Source organism: Vigna unguiculata, chromosome 10 (assembly GCF_004118075.2).
Source record: "Vigna unguiculata cultivar IT97K-499-35 chromosome 10, ASM411807v1, whole genome shotgun sequence".
NCBI classification, from domain to species: domain Eukaryota; kingdom Viridiplantae; phylum Streptophyta; class Magnoliopsida; order Fabales; family Fabaceae; genus Vigna; species Vigna unguiculata.
Window position 1 is genome coordinate 30,213,065 of NC_040288.1, and position 20,903 is coordinate 30,233,967.

At 29.8% G+C, this 20,903-nt stretch overlaps 4 protein-coding genes across 4 annotated transcripts; 2 read left to right on the forward strand and 2 right to left on the reverse strand.

Annotated features, from left to right (window-relative positions):
- Nucleotides 1-2,304: 2,304 nt before the first annotated feature.
- On the forward strand, nt 2,305-4,042 carry LOC114165514 (isoleucine N-monooxygenase 2-like). Its single transcript, XM_028050118.1, has 2 exons — nt 2,305-3,267; nt 3,410-4,042. The coding sequence occupies exons 1-2, from the start codon at nt 2,305-2,307 to the stop codon at nt 4,040-4,042; spliced, it is 1,596 nt and encodes a 531-aa protein (XP_027905919.1).
- A 6,064-nt stretch (nt 4,043-10,106) lies between these two features.
- Nucleotides 10,107-12,865, forward strand: LOC114165515 (isoleucine N-monooxygenase 1-like). The gene is made up of 2 exons (XM_028050119.1): nt 10,107-11,072; nt 12,233-12,865. The coding sequence occupies exons 1-2, from the start codon at nt 10,107-10,109 to the stop codon at nt 12,863-12,865; spliced, it is 1,599 nt and encodes a 532-aa protein (XP_027905920.1).
- A 2,999-nt stretch (nt 12,866-15,864) lies between these two features.
- LOC114165516 (ATP-dependent DNA helicase PIF1-like) lies at nt 15,865-18,039 on the reverse strand. The gene has a single exon (XM_028050120.1). It carries the CDS (start codon nt 18,037-18,039, stop codon nt 15,865-15,867), a length of 2,175 nt encoding a protein of 724 aa, XP_027905921.1.
- Nucleotides 18,036-19,995, reverse strand: LOC114165517. Its single transcript, XM_028050121.1, has 3 exons — nt 19,264-19,995; nt 18,989-19,172; nt 18,036-18,919 (listed from the first exon to the last, which is right to left on the reverse strand). Exons 1-3 carry the CDS (start codon nt 19,993-19,995, stop codon nt 18,036-18,038), a joined length of 1,800 nt encoding a protein of 599 aa, XP_027905922.1.
- Nucleotides 19,996-20,903: the final 908 nt, after the last annotated feature.

Consider the following 20,903-nt stretch of genomic DNA (forward strand, 5'->3'; position numbering starts at 1 on the left):
ATTTCTTTGTCATAATCCAAAATAATAAAAATAGTGTTAATTATTTATTCATTGACAAAATTATTATATATATATATATATATATATATATATATATATATATATATATGGTTTTGTATTAACATATTTGAGTTGAATATAATTTTATCGTATAAGTTTTTTTAATCGACAATTGTTAGTTGTTAGTGAAGGGAGTTGAACTCAACTTTTCACATCTCTTTTTCAACGTTCAAACTTAACCTATTATTTGTAAATATTAGAATAAGAGTTGAATTCACGACCTTTTTCATCTTTTCTATAGAACATTTGGGATGTTCCATACCTTTTATGGAAAGAAGATTCAAATACCCCAAGGATAGAAATATAAAAAACGTATAAGCTCTCTTATGATAAAGACCTACAAAAGTTAGACCTTTTAGATTTCTTCCTTTAATGTGAACCAGTACATCATTTAAGTTTTGCCGCTTCCATTCGTGCTACACTATTATAATCATCTTTTTGGTGTATTACCAAAGATCACATTTTGACTAACCTATCAATTGTTTCTCGTCATGTATTGTTTATATCCTATGAAGTGTTGATGTTTGGTTAGTCATGTTTTCGTCCGATTGGCTTTCAATGCAAAATTTTCGTTTGTTTGCTAGATATCATATAGATGTTCCCACTAAAAGAATAATTAAATAAAAAATAATTAGTCACAATATTAGTTAATTAAAAATTATTTTGTAAATTAAAAATTATTGATATCTGAAATAATTTTCATTATGAATAAAAAAATTAATTACTAAAGAATTTTAGGTTAATTTAGTCTCTAATTTTAAATTAAAACTAATTTAAAATTAGTAATAGAAATTAGTTAAAACTGTAGGAATTGATGACGGATTATTTTGGTCACAAAAAATTGATTTCAATATAATGATTTTCCAGTAGTTTCTCGACTATTGCGAGGGGAGTTAGTTTTAAGATAATTATATTGCAATCCATTCTGGCTTGAAGTTGTATTTATCTGTAATGGATATAATCTCTGCAAATCTTACTGAAGTTATTAGAAGGTGAAGAGAATATAGCAAGATGGTTCTTTTTTCAATCATACTGTATTCAGCATCCTTCCAGGTATATCATTATATAATTATTGATGTAAGGGTTAAATATGTTTTTGGTCCCTCAAGTTTCAGTGAATTTTGGAATTAGTCCCTCATCAAAACTTTATACCAATTTAGTCCTTCATCTTTCAAAATGCGTGAATTTAGTCCTTTTAACCAAATTTTGTTAAGTTTATTTGACGTTTTAAGCGCATTTCATGATAGTATTTAAGTTAACATTGAAGCAAAAATGTGTCAAACAGTGTAAATAATTTAAATACTATCATGAAATGCACTTGAAACGTCAGATAAACTTAACAAAATTTGGTTAAAAGGACTAAATTCACGCATTTTGAAAGATGAAGGACTAAATTGATCAAAAGTTTTGATAAGGGACTAATTCCAAATTTCGTTGAAACTTGAGGGACCAAAAACATATTTAACCCTTGATGTAATTAATGAATTTGATGATACATTAGTTAGATATTTATGTACCTGTGTCTATGGTTATTAAAACAAGTACTGGGATCGGTAATCTATTCTAGTAAAACTTTAGTTGATAAAAGTACTAGATATTGACAGAAGACATACATTTCATTTAGAGGCGACAGAAATAAATGAGTTTAATTAGTAATCCCGAGTCTAATATGAATTTTAAGAGAGTGATACTGAATGTAAATTCCTATTTGTCAATGTTTTATGATGAAATCTTAGTTAAGACTAAGTATAATTGTGCTGAGGATGCAACCATGTGCTTCTTGAAGTCATTGCCTCAAGAACATATTATTAGTTATCATAACAGCTGTTTATTTCGTGCCCTCGTTCAGAAAACAAGTACGACAAAATTCTGTAACTAAGATTATGAATAGAAAAAAAAAGAGAAGAAGCTAAGCACATATATATAATTAAGCTTGAATTTTAGAAAACGTGCATGTTATCATGAATCTAAAATAAATAGATGAAAGTATATTAAGAAGTATGATTTAAGTCAAACAACAAAAAAATGCAAAGAAAATTATGATTGGGAAGGAAAACGTGTTTAAAGAAATGATTATAAAAATAAAAATAAATCCTTTTACACTGTATAAATACTATAGTAGGCATCAAACATCTCGCAAAATATCTATCATATACCCACTTTCACTAAATCGTCTCTAAAGCAAGATAAGTGATAATCGAAAAAGTTCCAAATACTTAGCATCACAAAAGGCCTTTCCCAAGGATGGAACATTCCCCTTCTCTTTTTCTGTCAACTCTTCAAAGCCTTTGGTTGTTTGTGATCATTGTGCTAAAACCCCTGATACCTAGCTTGATTCAGAAATGGTCCAAGAAACAAAAACCAAAACTTCCACCAGGTCCCAAACCATGGCCTATGGTGGGCAACCTTCCTGAGATGTTTGCCAACAAACCTGTTCATCGATGGATACACAATCTCATGAAACAAATGAACACTGAGATTGCATGTATCCGCCTCGGAAATACCTATGTTATCCCAGTCACATGTCCCACCATTGCCAAACAGTTTTTGAGTGAACAAGATGCAATATTTGCATCAAGATATGTAAACACTTGCACTGATCTCGTTACTAGCGGACATGTAACCACAGTTTTAGTGCCATATGGGGACCAATGGAAGAAAATGAAGAAAATCTTAACCACTGCTTTGCTTTCTTCACACAAGCACCTATGGCTCCAGAACAGAAGGACTGAGGAAGCTGACAACCTTATGTTTTACGTTTACAACAAAAGCAAAAGTGTGAACAATGGTGTTGCTGGCCTTGTGAACATCAGAAGTGTTGCAAAGCATTATTGTGGCAATGTTATAAGGAAAATTCTTTTCAATAAGAGGTATTTTGGGAAGGGTAGGAAGGATGGAGGACCTGGTTTTGAGGAGGAAGAACATGTTGATTCCATCTTCATTTTACTTAAGTATGTTTATGCTTTTTCTATTTCTGATTTTATCCCACCCTTGAGGAGACTTGACTTGGATGGACACCAGAAGAAGGTGAGGGAAGCTTTGAATGTCATGAAGAAATATCATGATCCCATCGTTCAAGAAAGAGTTAAACAATGGAATGATACACCAAAGATGGATGAACAAGACTGGCTTGACATTTTGATCTCCTTGAAAGATGCCGACAATAAACCATTATTGACAATGGAAGAAATTAGTGCACAAATTGTGGTAACATTTCTCTTCTCTCTGTGTTTTCATGAGCAATGATTATTGTAAACACTAATCGTATTATCATGTTTCACTTCTCTATACTTCTTATTAATCGTATTATGGATTAATGATTGGAAATCCATACTTAATCTCCTTGCAGGAAGTATTGATGGCAGCAGTGGACAATCCATCAAATGCTTTTGAATGGGCACTAGCTGAAATGATAAACCAACCAAATTTGCTCCAACGAGCAATTGAAGAATTGGACAGTGTGGTGGGAAAAGAGAGGTTGGTTCAAGAATCAGATATACCAAAGCTTAACTTTGTAAAGGCCTGTGCAAGAGAAGCTTTTCGCCTTCATCCCTTGGCAGATTTTAATGTTCCCCATGTCTCAATGAGTGACACAACTGTAGGAAATTACTTCATTCCGAATGGTAGCCATGTATTGCTAAGTAGAAAAGGACTTGGAAGAAACCCAAAAGTGTGGAATGAACCCCTCAAGTTTAAACCAGAACGTCATCTTACGAGTGATAATGGGTCTAACGTAGTTTTGACAGAGCCAAATTTGAGGTTCATATCGTTTAGCACAGGAAGGCGTGGTTGTCCTGGAGTAATGCTTGGGACCACAATGACCGTGATGTTATTTGCTAGGTTGCTCCATGGCTTCACTTGGACTGCACCACCCAATGTTTCAAAAATAAACCTAGTTGAGTCCAATAATGAGATTAATCTCGCAGAGCCACTTATGGCAGTTGCTAAGCCCAGATTAGCACCACAATTATATCACCTTTAATTTAGCTCAAGAATTTAGTGAAGCAATAAATATTGTTCACAAATCAATGTGTTAAATATATGATTTGTCATATGTTATGAAGAACGACATATAAATGTTTTTCTGTTTTCTTTTTTCCTTTGTTATATATTCATGCCTCTTTGGTTTCTTTTGATTGTATTCTTTTTCAGTTTCAATAAAATCGTTTTTTTTTTCATTATTTCGTGTTTCTCTTCTTTGTTTCACAAGTTTTATTTCTTCTCTCTTGGAGTTTTGTTAAATTTCCTATGATTTGTGAAGATAATACTAAAGCACTTCTTTTAAAGAGTTTTGCTTCGTATATCTGATCCCTCATTTTCTTTCTTCGATCTTGGATTTTTTTTTTTTTATTCCTTTGCTTTCTTTTCATAAAATGAGAGAAGAATGGATTCAATCTTTTTCGCTTCACATTTTTCTTTATTTGCATCCTAACGAGAATTGATTGTTTTCCACTTGTTCCTTATTCTAACCATTATAGCTTATGGAGTAGCACTAATGCCAAATAGAGAAATAACAACTGACATATAGTCTGTTCAACTTCACTACTTCACCTATCTCCTTTGATTGCACTTCCACGGATTGAATACATATTAATGCTTTGACTACACTTCCACGGATTCAATACATATTAATGCATTGATTCAGTGTCACTGAAAAGGGCATGAGTCATTCTAAATCAATTCCTTGAATTTAGAAACCTAAAGACTTCAACCAAAGTGTTAATTCTTCAATTACTACTACGACCCTATCCTTTAAATGCAAGAATTGATTCAACTAAAACATTTAAATATGTTCCTAGATTAGATTTAGCAATTTAGACCGGGGCTCACTTAGCCTAATACGACCAAATTTCGTCCAGGGCTGATTAGGCCAAATACAAATAAATTTTGACAAAAGCCAACTTAACCGAATTTCGACCGTAGCCGACTAGGCTGAATACGACCAAATTTCGATTGTAACTAACTCGGACGAAACGGTCAAATTTGGGCTAGGGCCAACTCGACCGTAATCCACTCGACTGAATTCGGCCGAATGTGGTCAAATTTCATACAAGGCCGACTTCGTCGAATACAGCCAAATTTTGGGCCATGCTGACTCAATCGAATACGGTCAAATTTGAGTATCCATCTCAACCTTAAGCCTAACCCAACTAAATATTTAGATTGGAATTTTTGATTATTCATATTTGAAAATCTAGATTTAGAGAATGAATATTCAATCCATAAAACATATAAAATATAGATCGGATTAAAATTCAGATCCAATAAAATGGATTAATTTTTTAATAAAATGAATCTTAAATGGATTGATCGAAGAAGTGAATTGGATAAAAAAAATTGGATATTTTTGCCTACCCGTATTCCAGTATTCAAATGTATTAGATGCTCTTATTAGACATTAGATTTCATATTTAGTTTTCCAACTCCATATCATATTTTCTGATCAATATCATGCAAAATATTTAAGGACAAACGGAATCATTAACACCATATATATATATATATATATATATATATATATATATATATATATATATATATATATATATATTTAACATTTTCTTCAAATTAGTTTATTTAGTAGTTCTCTTTTTCTTCTTTTTTACTCTTTCTTAGTGACTTTTTTTCTTTTCTCTTAAGATGCACTTTGAGTTTTTGTGTTTCCATCTAAGGGTGACAAAACGGGTCATTATCCCGTTTTGGCCCGTTCCAACTTTGACTCATAAAAAATGAATTAGATTGGATTGGCTCAGCACCAAAAAATAGATCATAAATTGTGACTCGTAATATCCCAAGGCAACCCAACAAATTGGCAAGCTGGCTCGCCACTTATAAATAAATATTTAAGTCATATAAATATTTTTTAAGTTTTTAATTGATTGATTAATATTTTTAGTTAGATAAATTAAAATAATTATTAGATTTATATATTAAATATATTATTTTATACATTAATATTTTAATATAGTAACGACTTTAAATTTAAAGTATATATATATATATATATATATATATATATATATATATAATATTTAAATATAGACTTACGTCAATCAATTAGAATACATTTGGTTTTTCTAACTGTAGTTTTTCTGTATACTCATGTGTGTTTATTGAGGCTCGCTAATAATTGTGTTTGCTATTCCTTTTATACTTATTTTATATACTATTTTTTAATATTCCATCATGTTGAGATTCATTGATTAATAATAATATTAAAATTAGCAACCTAAGTTAGTGTTAAATGGCAAGAACATTTTCTATTTTTTTAAATTAATTTCTAATAACTATTTAAGCTATCCTATACCATGTAGTTTTGAAAGGAATTAAAGAACTCATAAACTTGAAAGAAAAAAATAGTTACATTATAGGATGACTAGAATAGAAACGCAATAAAAACAACGAAATTTAAATTCAGATCCAAACAGTTGTTGAAGAAATACGTATAGGATAGGGATAAGAAGAAGTACTACGAAAATTAGATTCTACATGTAATCCAAAATTAGCTAATGTGTCCACACATGTGTGTTGCATGTATTACCTCATAAGTCATTGCCTCACAAAACGTTTTATTAGTTGTAATAACAGCTGTTTCTTTTCTGCAAACAAATACAACAAAATTTTGGTAAGTAAGAAATAGAAAACATCCAAAAAATAGTACAGGGTCATAATAGGCTAATAGGCCATGATTTTATCATTGTTTAAGTGGAATGCTTAAGTAGAAGTAAGGTAGGGGTTTTAGACTAAACAAATGTTGAAGGAACTATGAAAAATAAAGGTGACATAAATTGGGATAAAAGAATACAACAACAAAGAAAAGAAAGATTATGCAGCAACTAAAGTTTATACCAAACATCAAATAAGCATAAAGCAACTCGAAGCACAAGAATTACGTGCGGCTTGAGTTTTTATTTTATCTTGAAGAAGAGAATCCGCTGCAAGTAGACATAAATTTAGCTCTTAAATATTAGCGTTGGACATATTCTAACACTATTAGCGTTGATTTAAATAAATATTTGTTTAGTGTGCAAGCACTAACTTATTAAAATTAAATAAGGCTAGTATCGGTAAATACTAATTTTATTTACTTTTAATATTTATATTTATTTAATTTTGTATTGATTAATTGGACGTCAACTATAAAAAAAACTAAAATGAATAAGATTAACATCATTAACATCAATTTAACTTAACGGATCATAAACTTATTTTTTTGTATTTATTTACTTAAGTCAGCGTCGATTAAGTAGACAATAACTAGAATAAGTTAGTGTCGGCTCAAGAGACTCTAACATCATTTAATTTTAATATTTATATTTATTTAAGTTGGTGTAGACTTAATTAACTCTAAATTATATGTTTTGAATGTGCATTCTTCACATTAAATAGGGTACCTGGATTATTTTTAATTTAAATGGACAATTTAAAGATGACAAATCTCCTCACTCATAATTTTATTCTCTTACTTTCTATATAAATCACATTTTCTTCATTTATATTCATAAATATCTTGATACTTATATCTTCCACTAACACTCATTCCCTTCACCTATGTTCATCTCCTCTAACCATGCTTGTCTTCCTTTTTTTTTGTTTTTTTTTTCCTTGTCTTTTTCATTTAGATTTTTCTTCTCATCTCCTTTATTCATATTTATCTCAACTATTACTATAAGAAAAATCTTAATCAATAACTAGTTTTAATTATGAAAAAATTGTTAGTTACTATAATGACTAATTTATATAATAATTTACAAAATAAAAAAATATTTGTTACTAAAATAGTCACTATTATGAATAAAAAATTAATTAGTCGCTAAATTAATTACTAATTTATAAACTAATTCTTGTAGTAGTTAATGTTTAGTGATCAACTTATAAAGTAATTCCTTTGGTAACCAAAACCTTGATACCTAATGTTTTAGATTAATTATTATTTTTTATTCATAATAATTTTTATTATAGTAACTAATAATATTTTAATTTATAAATTAGTATATAAATTGGTTACTATAATAAATAATAATTTACTGTCACTAAATTGATTGTTAATAAGATTTTCTTGTGGTATATTCAAGTTAGGTAGTATTCCTTTTAACGGATACTACTATACTACTATTTAAACTGATTTGAATAGACAAATTAAAATATAAAATGTTATTTGTTTGAGAAGATAAACAAAGAAAAGTGCCGATAGATTTGAGAAAATACTTCACATTTCAATCTCACTACAAATACCACGATTTGTGCTTATATATCAAATTTTACATTTTTCTCCTCACATTTTATTATCATATAATTATTAATAAAAATAATTATATTAATTATCAAATGTATATTATTATATATTATTTATTATTGTAATTTATTATCTATAACAATATATAAAGAGGATTCCCTCCTTTATGTTCACTTTTTTGTTTTCCAATTTTACCCATAATTATTATTTTAAAAATTAATTATTTTATAATTAGTTTATCTTTAACCATTTTCTTTAAATCTCTTTTATTTTGACCATTATTCTAAAAAATTTTTTTTAACAATTATTTTATTTAACAACCATTTTAAAATTTATTATATATATTTTAAAAGTAAATATTATTGATCTTAACTAAATTTTTATAAAAATTAAAAAATGCGAACACACATAGCATGTGTTTTCGCTAGTATATATAATAAATTATAATAATAAATAATATATATTTAATAATAATTATTAATAATATATATAAATTATTATTAATTAAAATATTTATAATTATAAATAGAATAATTAAAATATTATTAAAAATATTATGATTAATATATTAATATATAATAACTAATTATATATATAAAATGATTATTATTATTCATTAATAAAAGTATAAAATAATTAATAATAATTATAATATTGTTAAAACTGATAATATATGTAATTATTATTATTAATTATATATATATATATATATATAAATTTTTAAATTTTAATATTTTTAATTCATTCAATTATAATTTAATTAAATTTTTATTATGAAGGATATTTTGATAAATTTCAAATTTTATCTATTTTCATAAACTTATCTATATGTATAATAATAAATTATTTATAAATAATATATATTTAATAATTATTATTAATAATATATGTAATAATCATTCACTAATTTTCATAAAATTTATTTTCAAATTCACTCATTTTACTTTCCAAATCTACTCAAGAAAAACAAACACATTCATCTCCTCAAATCTAAACAAATTCATCTTCACACTCTCTCTCAAATTTATCTCACCAAAGGAACACACCCTTAATCTTTTTCATTAATACTCATTAATTAGTCCATTATTTACTTTTTTTGATTATATAATTTAAACATGCACTACTAAAAATTGTCATATTACATGAGAATTTTTTGCAAATTTGTTAAAAAAATTTACAAGAAAAAGCTTTTTCCTGCTATTTTTTCTAAGAATTGTAATTGACAGGTAATTCTTTCGTGGGTAATTATTTTCTACAAAATTATAAAATTTGCAAGTATTTTTTACAAAATTTGTTGCGAAAAGTGTTTTATACAAAATATTTTACGAAAAAATTTGTGAAATTATACGATATTTTTTTATATTAGTGTCATTAACGTTGATTAAGCCAACACAAATTAAACTAATGTTAAAAATAGATTTTGTGTAACTTGTATATTAACATTTTTGTGCATACGGAGTGCAACATCGCAAATGCTTCTATTGCCATTTTCCTTACGATAAAAAACTTGTGAATAGAAAAAAAAAAAAAAAAGACTTAAGGACATATAATATAATTATGCTGGAATTTTAGAAAAAGTGAATGTTATCTTGATTTTAAAATAAATAAACAAAAGTACTAAGAAGTATGACTTCAAATCAAATGCATGTTCAGAAAAGAAAACGTGTTTAAAGAAATGATTATAAAACAGGAAAAAAAAATTCTTTTACACTGTATAAATACTAAGGGCCATCGGTAGCTAAAGGAAACATTGTCTTAATCGAAAAAGTACCCAAATATCTTTACCATCACAAAAGGCATTTTCCAAGCCATGGAACATTCTCCTTCTCTTTTGTTGTCAAACCATCGAAGCCTTTGGTTGTTTGTAATCATTGTGCTAAAAGCCCTAATACCTAGCTTCATTCAGAAATGGTCCAAGAAACAAAAACTAAAACTTCCTCCAGGTCCCAAACCATGGCCTATGGTGGGCAACCTTCCTGAGATGCTTGCCAACAAACCTGCTCATCGATGGATACACAATCTCATGAAACAAATGAACACTGAAATTGCATGTATCCGCCTCGGAAATACCTATGTTATCCCAGTCACATGTCCCACCATTGCCAGACAGTTTTTGAGTGAACACGATGCAACTTTTGCATCAAGATCACTGACCACTTGCACTGATCTCGTTACTAGCGGATATTTAACCACAATTTTAGTGCCATTTGGGGACCAATGGAAGAAGATGAAGAAAATCTTAACCACTGCTTTACTTTCCTCACAAAAGCACCTATGGCTCCATGACAGAAGGACCGAAGAAGCTGACAACCTTATATTTTACGTCTACAACAAAAGCAAAACTGTGAACAATGGTGTTGCTGCTGGCCTTGTGAACATTAGGAGTGTTGCAAGGCATTATTGTGGCAACGTTATCAGGAAAATTGTTTTTGGTACAAGGTATTTTGGAAAAGGTAGGAAGGATGGAGGGCCTAGTTTTGAGGAGAAAGAACATGTTGATTCTATCTTTGTTTTACTTAAGTATGTCTATGCCTTTTCTATTTCTGATTATATCCCATGCTTGAGGAGACTTGACTTGGATGGACATCAGAAGAAGGTGAAAGAAGCTTTGAAAGTGATAAAGAAATATCATGATCCCATCGTTGAGGGAAGAGTTAAACAATGGAATGATTTACCAAAGATTGAAGAAGAGGACTGGCTTGATATTTTGATCTCCTTGAAAGATGCCAACAATAACCCATTATTGACGTTGGAAGAAATTAATGCACAAATTGTGGTAAAAATTTTCTTCTCCGTATGTTTTCATGAACAGGAAACAAAAATTATAGTTTGAAAAAAACTATTTTGACAAAATTAACAAAGTTTTTTTTTTTTTTTTACACTAAGATATTGTAGTTTTAATTTTTTAATTTTAATTTTTAAAAATATTTCACTTTGGTCGGGAAAATGACAAAGGATTTTCAAAGTTTGTTAAATTTTTTATTATTAAAATATCATTCCCCTTTTGGAAAACACTTATCCTTTACATTATCATATTTCACTTACTTTTTCTTAATAGTGTAATGGATTAAAAACAAGAGGAAAAATAAGAAAAGATAAATATATTGTAACAAATTTAAACTATTTATATATTATTAAAAAGTTGAATTGAATTTTAAGTTGAATTAATTTTAAAAAATTAATTTTTAAAATGAAGTTTGTATTTATATTGTAAATTGATTTAACTCTCACTGATATGATATTTTTGGCATACTTAAACTAAAAAAATTTGTATAACATTTTTTATATTATATTTTTAACTATTTCTTCACTTATTCCTGATCAAGTTATAATTTAGGAAAAAGTTAAATTTTTGTATTTTCTCAATGACTTATTGAGAAAATTGTTTTAAATATATAATATCTCTAAAATCATTGGTTATCTCGTTCCTACTATATATAAAGAAGATTTTCTCTTTTTATCAATATTTCATTTTTTCAATTTTATTTTTAATTATTATTTTAAAAGTTAATTGTTTTATAAATAGTTTATCTTTAACTGTTATTTTAAAAATACTTTTTATCTTATTTTAAAAATTTCTCTTATATACATATTTTATTTTTTATTTTTAGAAATAATTATTTTATAAATAATTTATTTTTAATTTTTTATTTTAAAAATCTCTTTTGTTTTTAACAGTTATTTTATTTAACAACTATTTTAAAAATTAATTATATATTTCAAAAATAAATATTTTTAATTTTAATTCAAATTTCTATCAAAATTAAAAAAATGCAAACATACATTCACAGTAACACCTATGTTTTGGCTAATATTTCATAATTGAAATTAATGTCTTTGTCTCCCCCGATTAAAATATTGACACATGGTAAAATAAATCACTTTCTCATTGTTATTCTCTAATGTAAAATTGGAACTCTATTTTCTATCTTGAAGGAAATAATGATTGCAGCAGTGGACAATCCATCAAATGCTTTCGAGTGGGCACTAGCTGAAATGATAAACCAACCAAATTTGTTACAAAGAGCCATTGAAGAATTGGACAGTGTGGTGGGAAACGAGAGGTTGGTTCAAGAATCAGATATACCAAAGCTCAACTTTGTAAAGGCATGTGCAAGAGAAGCTTTTCGCCTTCATCCCATGGCACCTTTTAATCCTCCCCATGTCTCAATCAGTGATACAACTGTGGGAAATTACTTCATCCCAAAGGGTAGCCATGTAATACTAAGTAGAAGAGAACTTGGAAGAAACCCAAAAGTGTGGAATGAACCCCTCCAGTTTAAACCAGAACGTCACCTTAAGTGTGATAATGGGTCTAATGTAGTTTTGACAGAACCAAATTTGAGGTTCGTATCGTTTAGCACAGGAAGGCGTGGTTGTCCTGGAGTTACGCTTGGGACCACAATGACCGTGATGTTATTTGCTAGGTTGCTGCATGGCTTCACTTGGACTGCACCACCCAATGTTTCAAAAATAAACCTAGTTGAGTCCAATGATGATTTAAATCTTGCAGAGCCACTTATGGCAGTTGCTAAGCCCAGGTTAGCACCACAATTATATCACCTTTAATTTAGCGCAAGAATTCACCGAAGCAGTAAACATTGTTCCAAAATCAAAATGTTAAATATATGATATGTCATGTGTTACGAATAAATAAGGATATATAAATATTTTGTCGCTTGTTGGGTTTAGATGATTTCAAAATTATGAAGAAAACTAGTTTTGTGTTCTCTGCTGCTTGGACGCTTAGCACCGTGTTTCTGACGCCCAGCGCCATTTCCTCTTTTCTCCACGCTTAAGCGTGTTTGTTGTTGTTAGCTTAGCGTATTTTTCTGTAATCTATTTTCCTTTGTTATAGATGTATCATGTATGCCTCTTTGGCTTCTTCCGAGTGTACTCTTTTTCAGATTCAATAAAATCGTTTTCTTAATGATTTCATTTTTCCCTTCTTTATTTTACTGAATTTATTTCTTCTATCTTCTTAAAGTTTTGTTTAATACGTTTGCATATTCTGGTTATCTGTTTGTAGTTTTGTTTAATACATTTGCATATTCCTGGTTATCTGTTTGTGGTCGTTGTTTCTGGATTTCTTTTTCTGGCTTTGGTGTGGTGCGTATTCTCTCATCCTTCTTTTTCTTTCTTCGATCTTCTTTCTTTCTTGTTTACTCTTTCTTATTCTTTCTTGCTTTCTTTTAATCATGGGTGAAGAATGGGTGCAGTCTTTTTCTCTTCAAATTTTTCTTTCCTTGCATCCCAGCGAGAATCCTCTAATTTTGATTGTTCGACATATACTTCATTCTCAGAATTATTAGAGAGAGAGAGCGAGAGAGAAGAGAGTGAAGAGAGAGAGAGAGAAGAGAGAGAGAGAGAAGAGAGAGAAGAGAGAGAGAGAATGAGGCCGCACATTTATTATCTTTTTATAATGTTTGTTGCATGTTTTACCTCATTGCTGGTGTTCCTGTTAGTTTTATCATATAATTGTTGCGTGATGTCATCAATTTGATGTCATATTATTTAGATATTTAAGCACCTGTGTCTATGATTACTAAAACAAAGTACTAGGATCAGTAATTTCTTCAACTAAAACTTTTAGTTTATAAGAGTACTATCGTGACATTCACAAGGCATAAATTTTTTTTTTTTCATAGGCGACAGAGAGACATAGATGAGTTTCCTAATCCCGAATCTAATATGAATTTAAGGAGAGTGATAATGAATGACATTATGAATGTGAAATCCTATTTGTTAATATGTTTGTAATGAAATCGAAGTAAAGACTAAGTAATTTCTTTCAACTAAAACTTATATTAGACACCCTGGGTTCACTTGTGTGGATGGATTTAAGAGAGTATGAAGATGAATTTGTGTAAATTTGGATGGATAAATATGTGTATTTTTTTGAGTGGATTTAGAGGATGAAGTGAGTAGATTTAAAAATAAATTTTATGTGAGTTAATGAATGATTTGAGTGATATGATAGATAAAATAAAAGTTATAATAGATAAAAGTTAAAAATTACTAAAATAACCTTATAAATATATGAAGTAATTTTTAAATTAGACAAAATATTAAAATTTAAAAACTATTATTTGATAAATTTAAAAAAATTAAAAATTTAAATTATATTAAATTAGTGTTATTAATTTTACTAGCGAAAACACAGGCGCTGTCGCGCCTGTGTGTTCGCTTTTTTTTATGTATTTATACGTATAATATTAAGAATAATCGATTACAATTTATGATGGGTATAAGTAGATTGGTTGAAAAAGAAAACAGTAAATTACTAAGTCGTAAAATTATATATCAACTAATATTTAATACATTTGATCAAGATTTGGAGTTAATGAGTTATATGTGATGGAGTCAATGGTAGTTGTTTATAAATATACAAACTATTTTAGTAGGTGTCTATAAATATACATTCACTAAAAGAATGAAATATATATTTCATACATACATGATGCAGAAAAAAATAGTAAATGAATGTATCATATATTGACATCCTTAAACATTTCTTTAATTGGGAGGCCAAATAAAGATTGATGTCTAGGATGTGTTTCAGCTTCCCTGCATTGTAAAAAAAGTAAATATTATTGCTAATATATATGCAAATAACAGAAATATTATGTAGCAATTGAATTATGTATAGATAATAAAAAAAACTTTATTTACCTTTGAAGCAGTCTTCTTAATTCTTTGTAGAAGACATGGTCCATAAGTTGTTGAGTTTTAAAGAACTAAAAAATATCATTGAATAATGTTATTTACTTATGAGTCATTAAATGTATATGTAATGGTATACAAATATTGAAGAAATAGTAATAACCTCATTGATGCATATATTTTGATAAACACAAAGATTGTTGTTGTAGCGAGTATGGATTGGTAATGATTTTTGTTGTTTCCTGATAATGGAAAGAAGTTAAATAAAAAAGAATAAAGATTTTTTTGTGGTATTATAGAAGAATAATGGAAGAAAGTAAATAATTTTAAATGTGCATAATACCTGCATGTCTTTTGAGAAAGTAATTCTCGTTTGATTAGATTTGAAAGTTGTGTTTTATCAGTTATCACAATGGATCCCCAACCAATAGAATAAATTTTCAAATGATGAATCTACAATTGAAGAACAATATATGTAAACACGATGCACAATATAGTTGTATTGATATATGTAAACATGACATATTATAGTTGAAATGAATTAATTTGATTACCTTGTTGTCTATTGGCCTAACCAATGAAAGTGAATATTCATCCTTCCAAGTGTTCCATTGGTTCATAAATTTTGCATTCTACGAAGAAAATGTCAACTATTGCAAGATTGGGAACTAAACTTTTAAAACTACAGTTATCGCATATCACCTCTTGTGGTATAAATGTGTGGAAATGACTTACATGTAATTCTTCATTGAGGTGTAAGTTGTCCTTAGTTATTATCGTACCTGCAAGGTATAAAATAAATATGATGAATTTTATTATCGTAGTTGTAAATATAAGTATAATTAGGTAGAATATGAAAATATAGTCATTTTAATGACATAAATGAAGTAAAAAATGAACAATACCTAGTTTTGAGATAACAAAATTTCCTTATAAACAACATTCTTGGTAAAAATGCCTTCTTGTCCTTCAAGGTGTCCTTCTTTAATAAGGATTTTTGTGGAAGTTTGAGAAACACCTCTTGATAAAGCAACATATAATTGACCATGGCTAAAAACATGTCGTGGAAGGTAAATTCCAACGGTAGGTATAGTTTGTCCTTGTGATTTATTTATAGTAATTGCAAAACTCAATCTCACAGGGAATTGTTTCCTAATAAGCACAAAAGGAAGACCTGCACTCTTTGTTGTTTTATGTTTAATTCTTGGTAAGAAAGCTCTTTTTCCTGCATGGTGACCTGTCAATATTTCAACATCCAGCATGTTCATATAGAACCCACGACATAATAATCTTGTCCCATTACATAACCCAGATTTAGGGTCTATGTTTCGCAACAACATTAACGGTGATCCTTTTTTAACCTTTAAGTTATGTGGTGGCAAACCTCCTGGACAAATAGTGTGTAAGTACTCATGTTGGTATAAATGATATGTGTCTCCTTCAACCTCATCAAATGACAACAAATTACGATCTTCTCCTGGAAATAGATCGATAATTATGTCATTAAGTTTTTCTACATCTTCATTTTTTGGAGTTAGTATGGCTCGTTCAGCCATATAAGATGCATCCCATGTATGAAATTGTAACTGAGGAAAAGTTTGGTGTATGAGGTGTTGTATTGAGGTTTCTCCTTCCCATGATATTGCTAGTTGTTGGGGTATTTTAACCATGTCATCAACTTGTGTTGGTTCAATATCATTTCCAATGCGCATGAGATATTCAACAAAATTGTGATCTTGTAATGATCTCATGTTTTGTTGTAAATGTAATATCTTTGTGTTACTCCATAAATGAGAGTTAATAATACAGGCAGAAATCATTTGTGCTTTTGTACCTTTTTGAACAACTGGCAATACCTGACGAAAATCACCTCCTAATATGATCACTTTCCCCCCAAATGGAGCATCAGAATCTAGAATGTCCTTTAATGTTCGATCTAGTGCCTCCAAAACATATCTGTTAATCATGGGTGCTTCATCCCAAATAATTGCCTTTGCTATTTTTATTAGTTTTGCAAGATCTGATTGTTTACTTATAGAACAAAACGAACCGGCCTCGACATTGATAGGTATTTTAAATCGAGAATGTGCAGTTCTACCACCCGGTAATAATGTTGCTGCTATACCAGAGGAGGCTGTAGCTAAAATAATTTGACCGTTGCTCCTACAATGTGCAATTAAAGTACGATAAAGAAATGTTTTACCGGTTCCGCCTGGTCCATCCACAAAAAAGACTTGACTTTGATTACGGTTGATTACATCTAAAATGGTATTGAAGGCAATGAGTTGGTCATGATTCAATCTGTGTACATTGTCAACATCTTCATTAGGTATCTGTATTGATAATTCTTCTTGTATAATTCTTGGTACTGAAGTAGTTGCCAATGCATCATAAGATAAAGGTGGCAAATCAAAATCCTTGATTGTTTTACCATGCTGAATTAAAAGGTCATTTAAATCCCTCAATAACATAGGAATCAAGTTCTCATTGACAGAAGTGTTGGTTGAAGTATAATCTTCTAGCATATAGGTGTGGAAGTGATTCCAAAGGCTTCTAACATCAGTTGGTTCACAAAAAAGTAATATGGTCACAAATAGTCTTCGTAAAGCATATGGCATTTGTAAAGTTGATGCTTCAACTAAGCATTCATGAATACTATTGTCACTTTCTAAAAATCCCCATTTCTCAGCCGCCTTTTTGAATGTGTGACAATATGTTTCATTTGGTGATAATAGATATTCCCAACTGGTTGGTCCTCTTATGTGAGAAAGCAAAACCCGCAAGAAGAACTTATCTCCTTCAGAAGGAGATACAGTATACATTCGGCCGATAACTTTCTTGTTTGACCTTCTTGGATACCATTCCTTATGTCTATTATTCCAACAATAATGCTCTGGAATTTCCCGATACAAAAATGTTCTAGATTGGGGATCTCTTTGATTGAGTGCAAAAAATTGTGTGAGCATGGCTTTGGAGTTGTTATCATCATTCAACACGTCATTGATGTTTTGGTGCTTATAAAATCGCACTTGTTGTCGATTTGGTAAATGAATTTGCAATCTTTCAACAGCTGGATTCATTCGATAGATTGTAAATCTGAAGATTTTCCATAAAGCCTCGGGAGCACAAATCCATCTAGCATCGAGATATTGCTGGACTTCACTATAATTGGTCCTCTATGAATCTCCATTGCTACTCGATCCGGTCCTTTGTAAACATACTTATACAAATATTTAATACTTTTGATGCTGCTGCAGACCTCAACATTTATATTACAGTCGTATTTTAAGAGTAACCAAGGATTATAAGGAACCACCCATCTATTGTCAACAGTCACATTTCTATTTATGGAAATTGGTTCATCAAAACGTCTTCTATATTGTGGATATGAATCATTACCTTGTTGTGTTTCTTCCAAGAAATCCTTGGGAAATCTCTTTTGGCATTGATTGCGCTTCATACATGGTGATCTAGGATTGAGAGTTCCGCAAGGACCATGTATCATGTGTTTCAACACAGCTTCATGTAATTGTGGTTCTTCTGCCTTATTTGGTATTTCTGCCCTCACAATGCTATCATAATCTTGTGGATCACGTAACTTATCATTATTATCTAAGATCAATAGCATATGTACATGCGGCAACCCACGTTTTTGAAATTCAGTAACATACATATAACTATTAACTTTTCCGAGGACTCCTTTATTAACAACATCTTCCTTCAATTGCTCAAATTTTGCTCGAAAGATTCTTGTGAGCAAGTCAGGGCGATCTTGTGGAGTTTGTTGATTTTGTAGTTCAGAAGAAATTTCACTCCAAGATGGATTGCATGTCATTGTAAGAAAAATATCAGGTTTTCCATTGTGAGCAACAATTGCCATACCATCTTGATATCGTTGTGTCAAGTCTCGACGACTACCAATAAATGACGATGGTAATATTGTCCTCTTTCCAACAGTATCTTCAAAGAAATGAAAGAGTGAATGATAATATAATTAGATGTAATAAATGTTGTTTTAAATATATTTACCTGCGTGAGTTTGTCCTTCATGCAAAGCATCCTGCAAACCTTGGTACACTTCAGCACGAATGTTGTTTTGATGATTACGAATCCATCGTAACCTTCCGGTCTCAATCTTAACGTAGTTATCTACAACATATTGTTGTAAAAGTCGTCCCGCTTGTAATATTACAGACTGATCATTTGGACGAATCTACATTAAATAATCACGTGTTTCTAAAATATGTTAGCCTTCTTAATATTACATAATTTAATGAAACTGGGATAATTATGATAGAAGTTACCTGAAGCATGAAACTATAATATTCTCGGCAAGAGATACTTTGGCCATTATGATTTTTTGTGTTGGTGTCCCAGCCATATGTTCCAAATGGAAATAATAAAGGATATTGTAAAGGATCATAATATCCTACGGTTTCTTGTATGTTTATTAAATTTCCATCATGACCTACAACTTTAATATCTCGGCCACGTGCCATTGATTCTGTGTCTGCAGTAACAATAATAGCTGCTACTTGAGATGCAGTTGGAAGATTATACTGTGGTTGATTCGCAGGACGCTCTTTAATGAGTAAAGAACATATCTGAATATTTGGTTCTTGAGCAAGTTGTCGAAATACATGCACAAAAGGATTACACCGGTGTAATATTTGTTGCAATTTATGAACAATAGTTTGATGAAGTTGAGGGTTTTCCAACATCCTATTTTGTAATTCATGTTCAGTGTCATAAATGTACAACTGCAAAAACCGGGGTCTGGACCCATCATTTGGATAAAATCCTCCTATCCTATGATAGATTGCACCTTGAGCACGAAAACTATATATACCACGACCATTTGCTACTATAGTTTCATCCATATGAACACCAAGAGAAGTGAATGAGAAGACATGATTGTAACTTCTTATATGTTGTCTAAAATGTCTACTTTCAGATGTTTGATCTGAAAATATTTGAAGAAGCTCATGTGGAGGAGGAACACGTGGAAGTAAGACTTTCCCACCAGAGCAACACATATCGCGCGATTCATGATAAAATAATCGTGCATGACAATGTGGACATGTAGTTGGTGTAGACAATTGAAATTTGAGCATCGGAACCGTATTTAAAAAATTTCTAGCACTATTATGTGTTCGGGGGAATCCATGTAGCATATCTACATTATTGTGATAAATTGGAGGAATAGTAAATAATGTAGTATTATAAATTGCAAAAGTATGAAAAGTGCATTCTTAAAGCACAACATGTATTAATTATGGTAGGAAAAAGATACAAATAAGGTTCAATGGTACCAAAATTAGTATTAACTATTGATGGAAATAATTTACTAACCATGTTGAAGGGCACTGACGTGTGTATTACTTTGTCCTGCTTCATTATGATTACATCCTTCCAATCTTTGTGTAGGAAAACCATAACCTGTGTGGTATTAAATCAATGAAAAAAAAGTGCATAATAAAAAACCAATATCACTGTAATAAATAAAGAGAAAATTAAAAACCATGATAGTTGGTAATAAAGTATAATCATATCTTGATACATAGAGAAAAAAAAGGAAGTAATTGCAAAAATTAATGATACTTAAAGGTGTTTTATTTTTCAACATCGTAATAAATTATATCAAAATCATAATTACAAATCCTATAATAGTACATAAATAGAATGAAAATATTTTTTGAAATGGAATGTAAACAACATAAATTAACTATTGATGAATAAAGTTGTCTAACCATGTTCAGTGCCAGTAATGTGTGTATTACTTGGCCCTGCTTCATTATCATTACGACCTGGAAACCTGTCAGTAATGTGTGTATTACTTGGTCCTGCTTCATTATCATTACGTCTTGGAAACCTGTCAGTAATGTGCGTATTACTTGGTCCTGCTTCACTATGATTACGTCCTGGAAACCTTTGTGGGGCAAAA

Bases quoted from the DNA above. Each gene is read 5' to 3' on its own strand.
- LOC114165514 (XM_028050118.1), top strand. From the start codon at position 2,305: ATGGAACATTCCCCTTCTCTTTTTCTGTCAACTCTTCAAAGCCTTTGG. The intron at 3,268-3,409 runs GTAACATTTCTC...ATCTCCTTGCAG, and splicing joins AAATTAGTGCACAAATTGTG to GAAGTATTGATGGCAGCAGT.
- LOC114165515 (XM_028050119.1), top strand. From the start codon at position 10,107: ATGGAACATTCTCCTTCTCTTTTGTTGTCAAACCATCGAAGCCTTTGG. The intron at 11,073-12,232 runs GTAAAAATTTTC...TCTATCTTGAAG, and splicing joins AAATTAATGCACAAATTGTG to GAAATAATGATTGCAGCAGT.
- LOC114165516 (XM_028050120.1), bottom strand. From the start codon at position 18,039: ATGAATCCAGCTGTTGAAAGATTGCAAATTCATTTACCAAATCGACAA.
- LOC114165517 (XM_028050121.1), bottom strand. From the start codon at position 19,995: ATGTGTTGCTCTGGTGGGAAAGTCTTACTTCCACGTGTTCCTCCTCCA. The intron at 19,173-19,263 runs GTAACTTCTATC...TATTTAATGTAG, and splicing joins ATTATAGTTTCATGCTTCAG to ATTCGTCCAAATGATCAGTC. The intron at 18,920-18,988 runs GTAAATATATTT...ATTTCTTTGAAG, and splicing joins TGAAGGACAAACTCACGCAG to ATACTGTTGGAAAGAGGACA.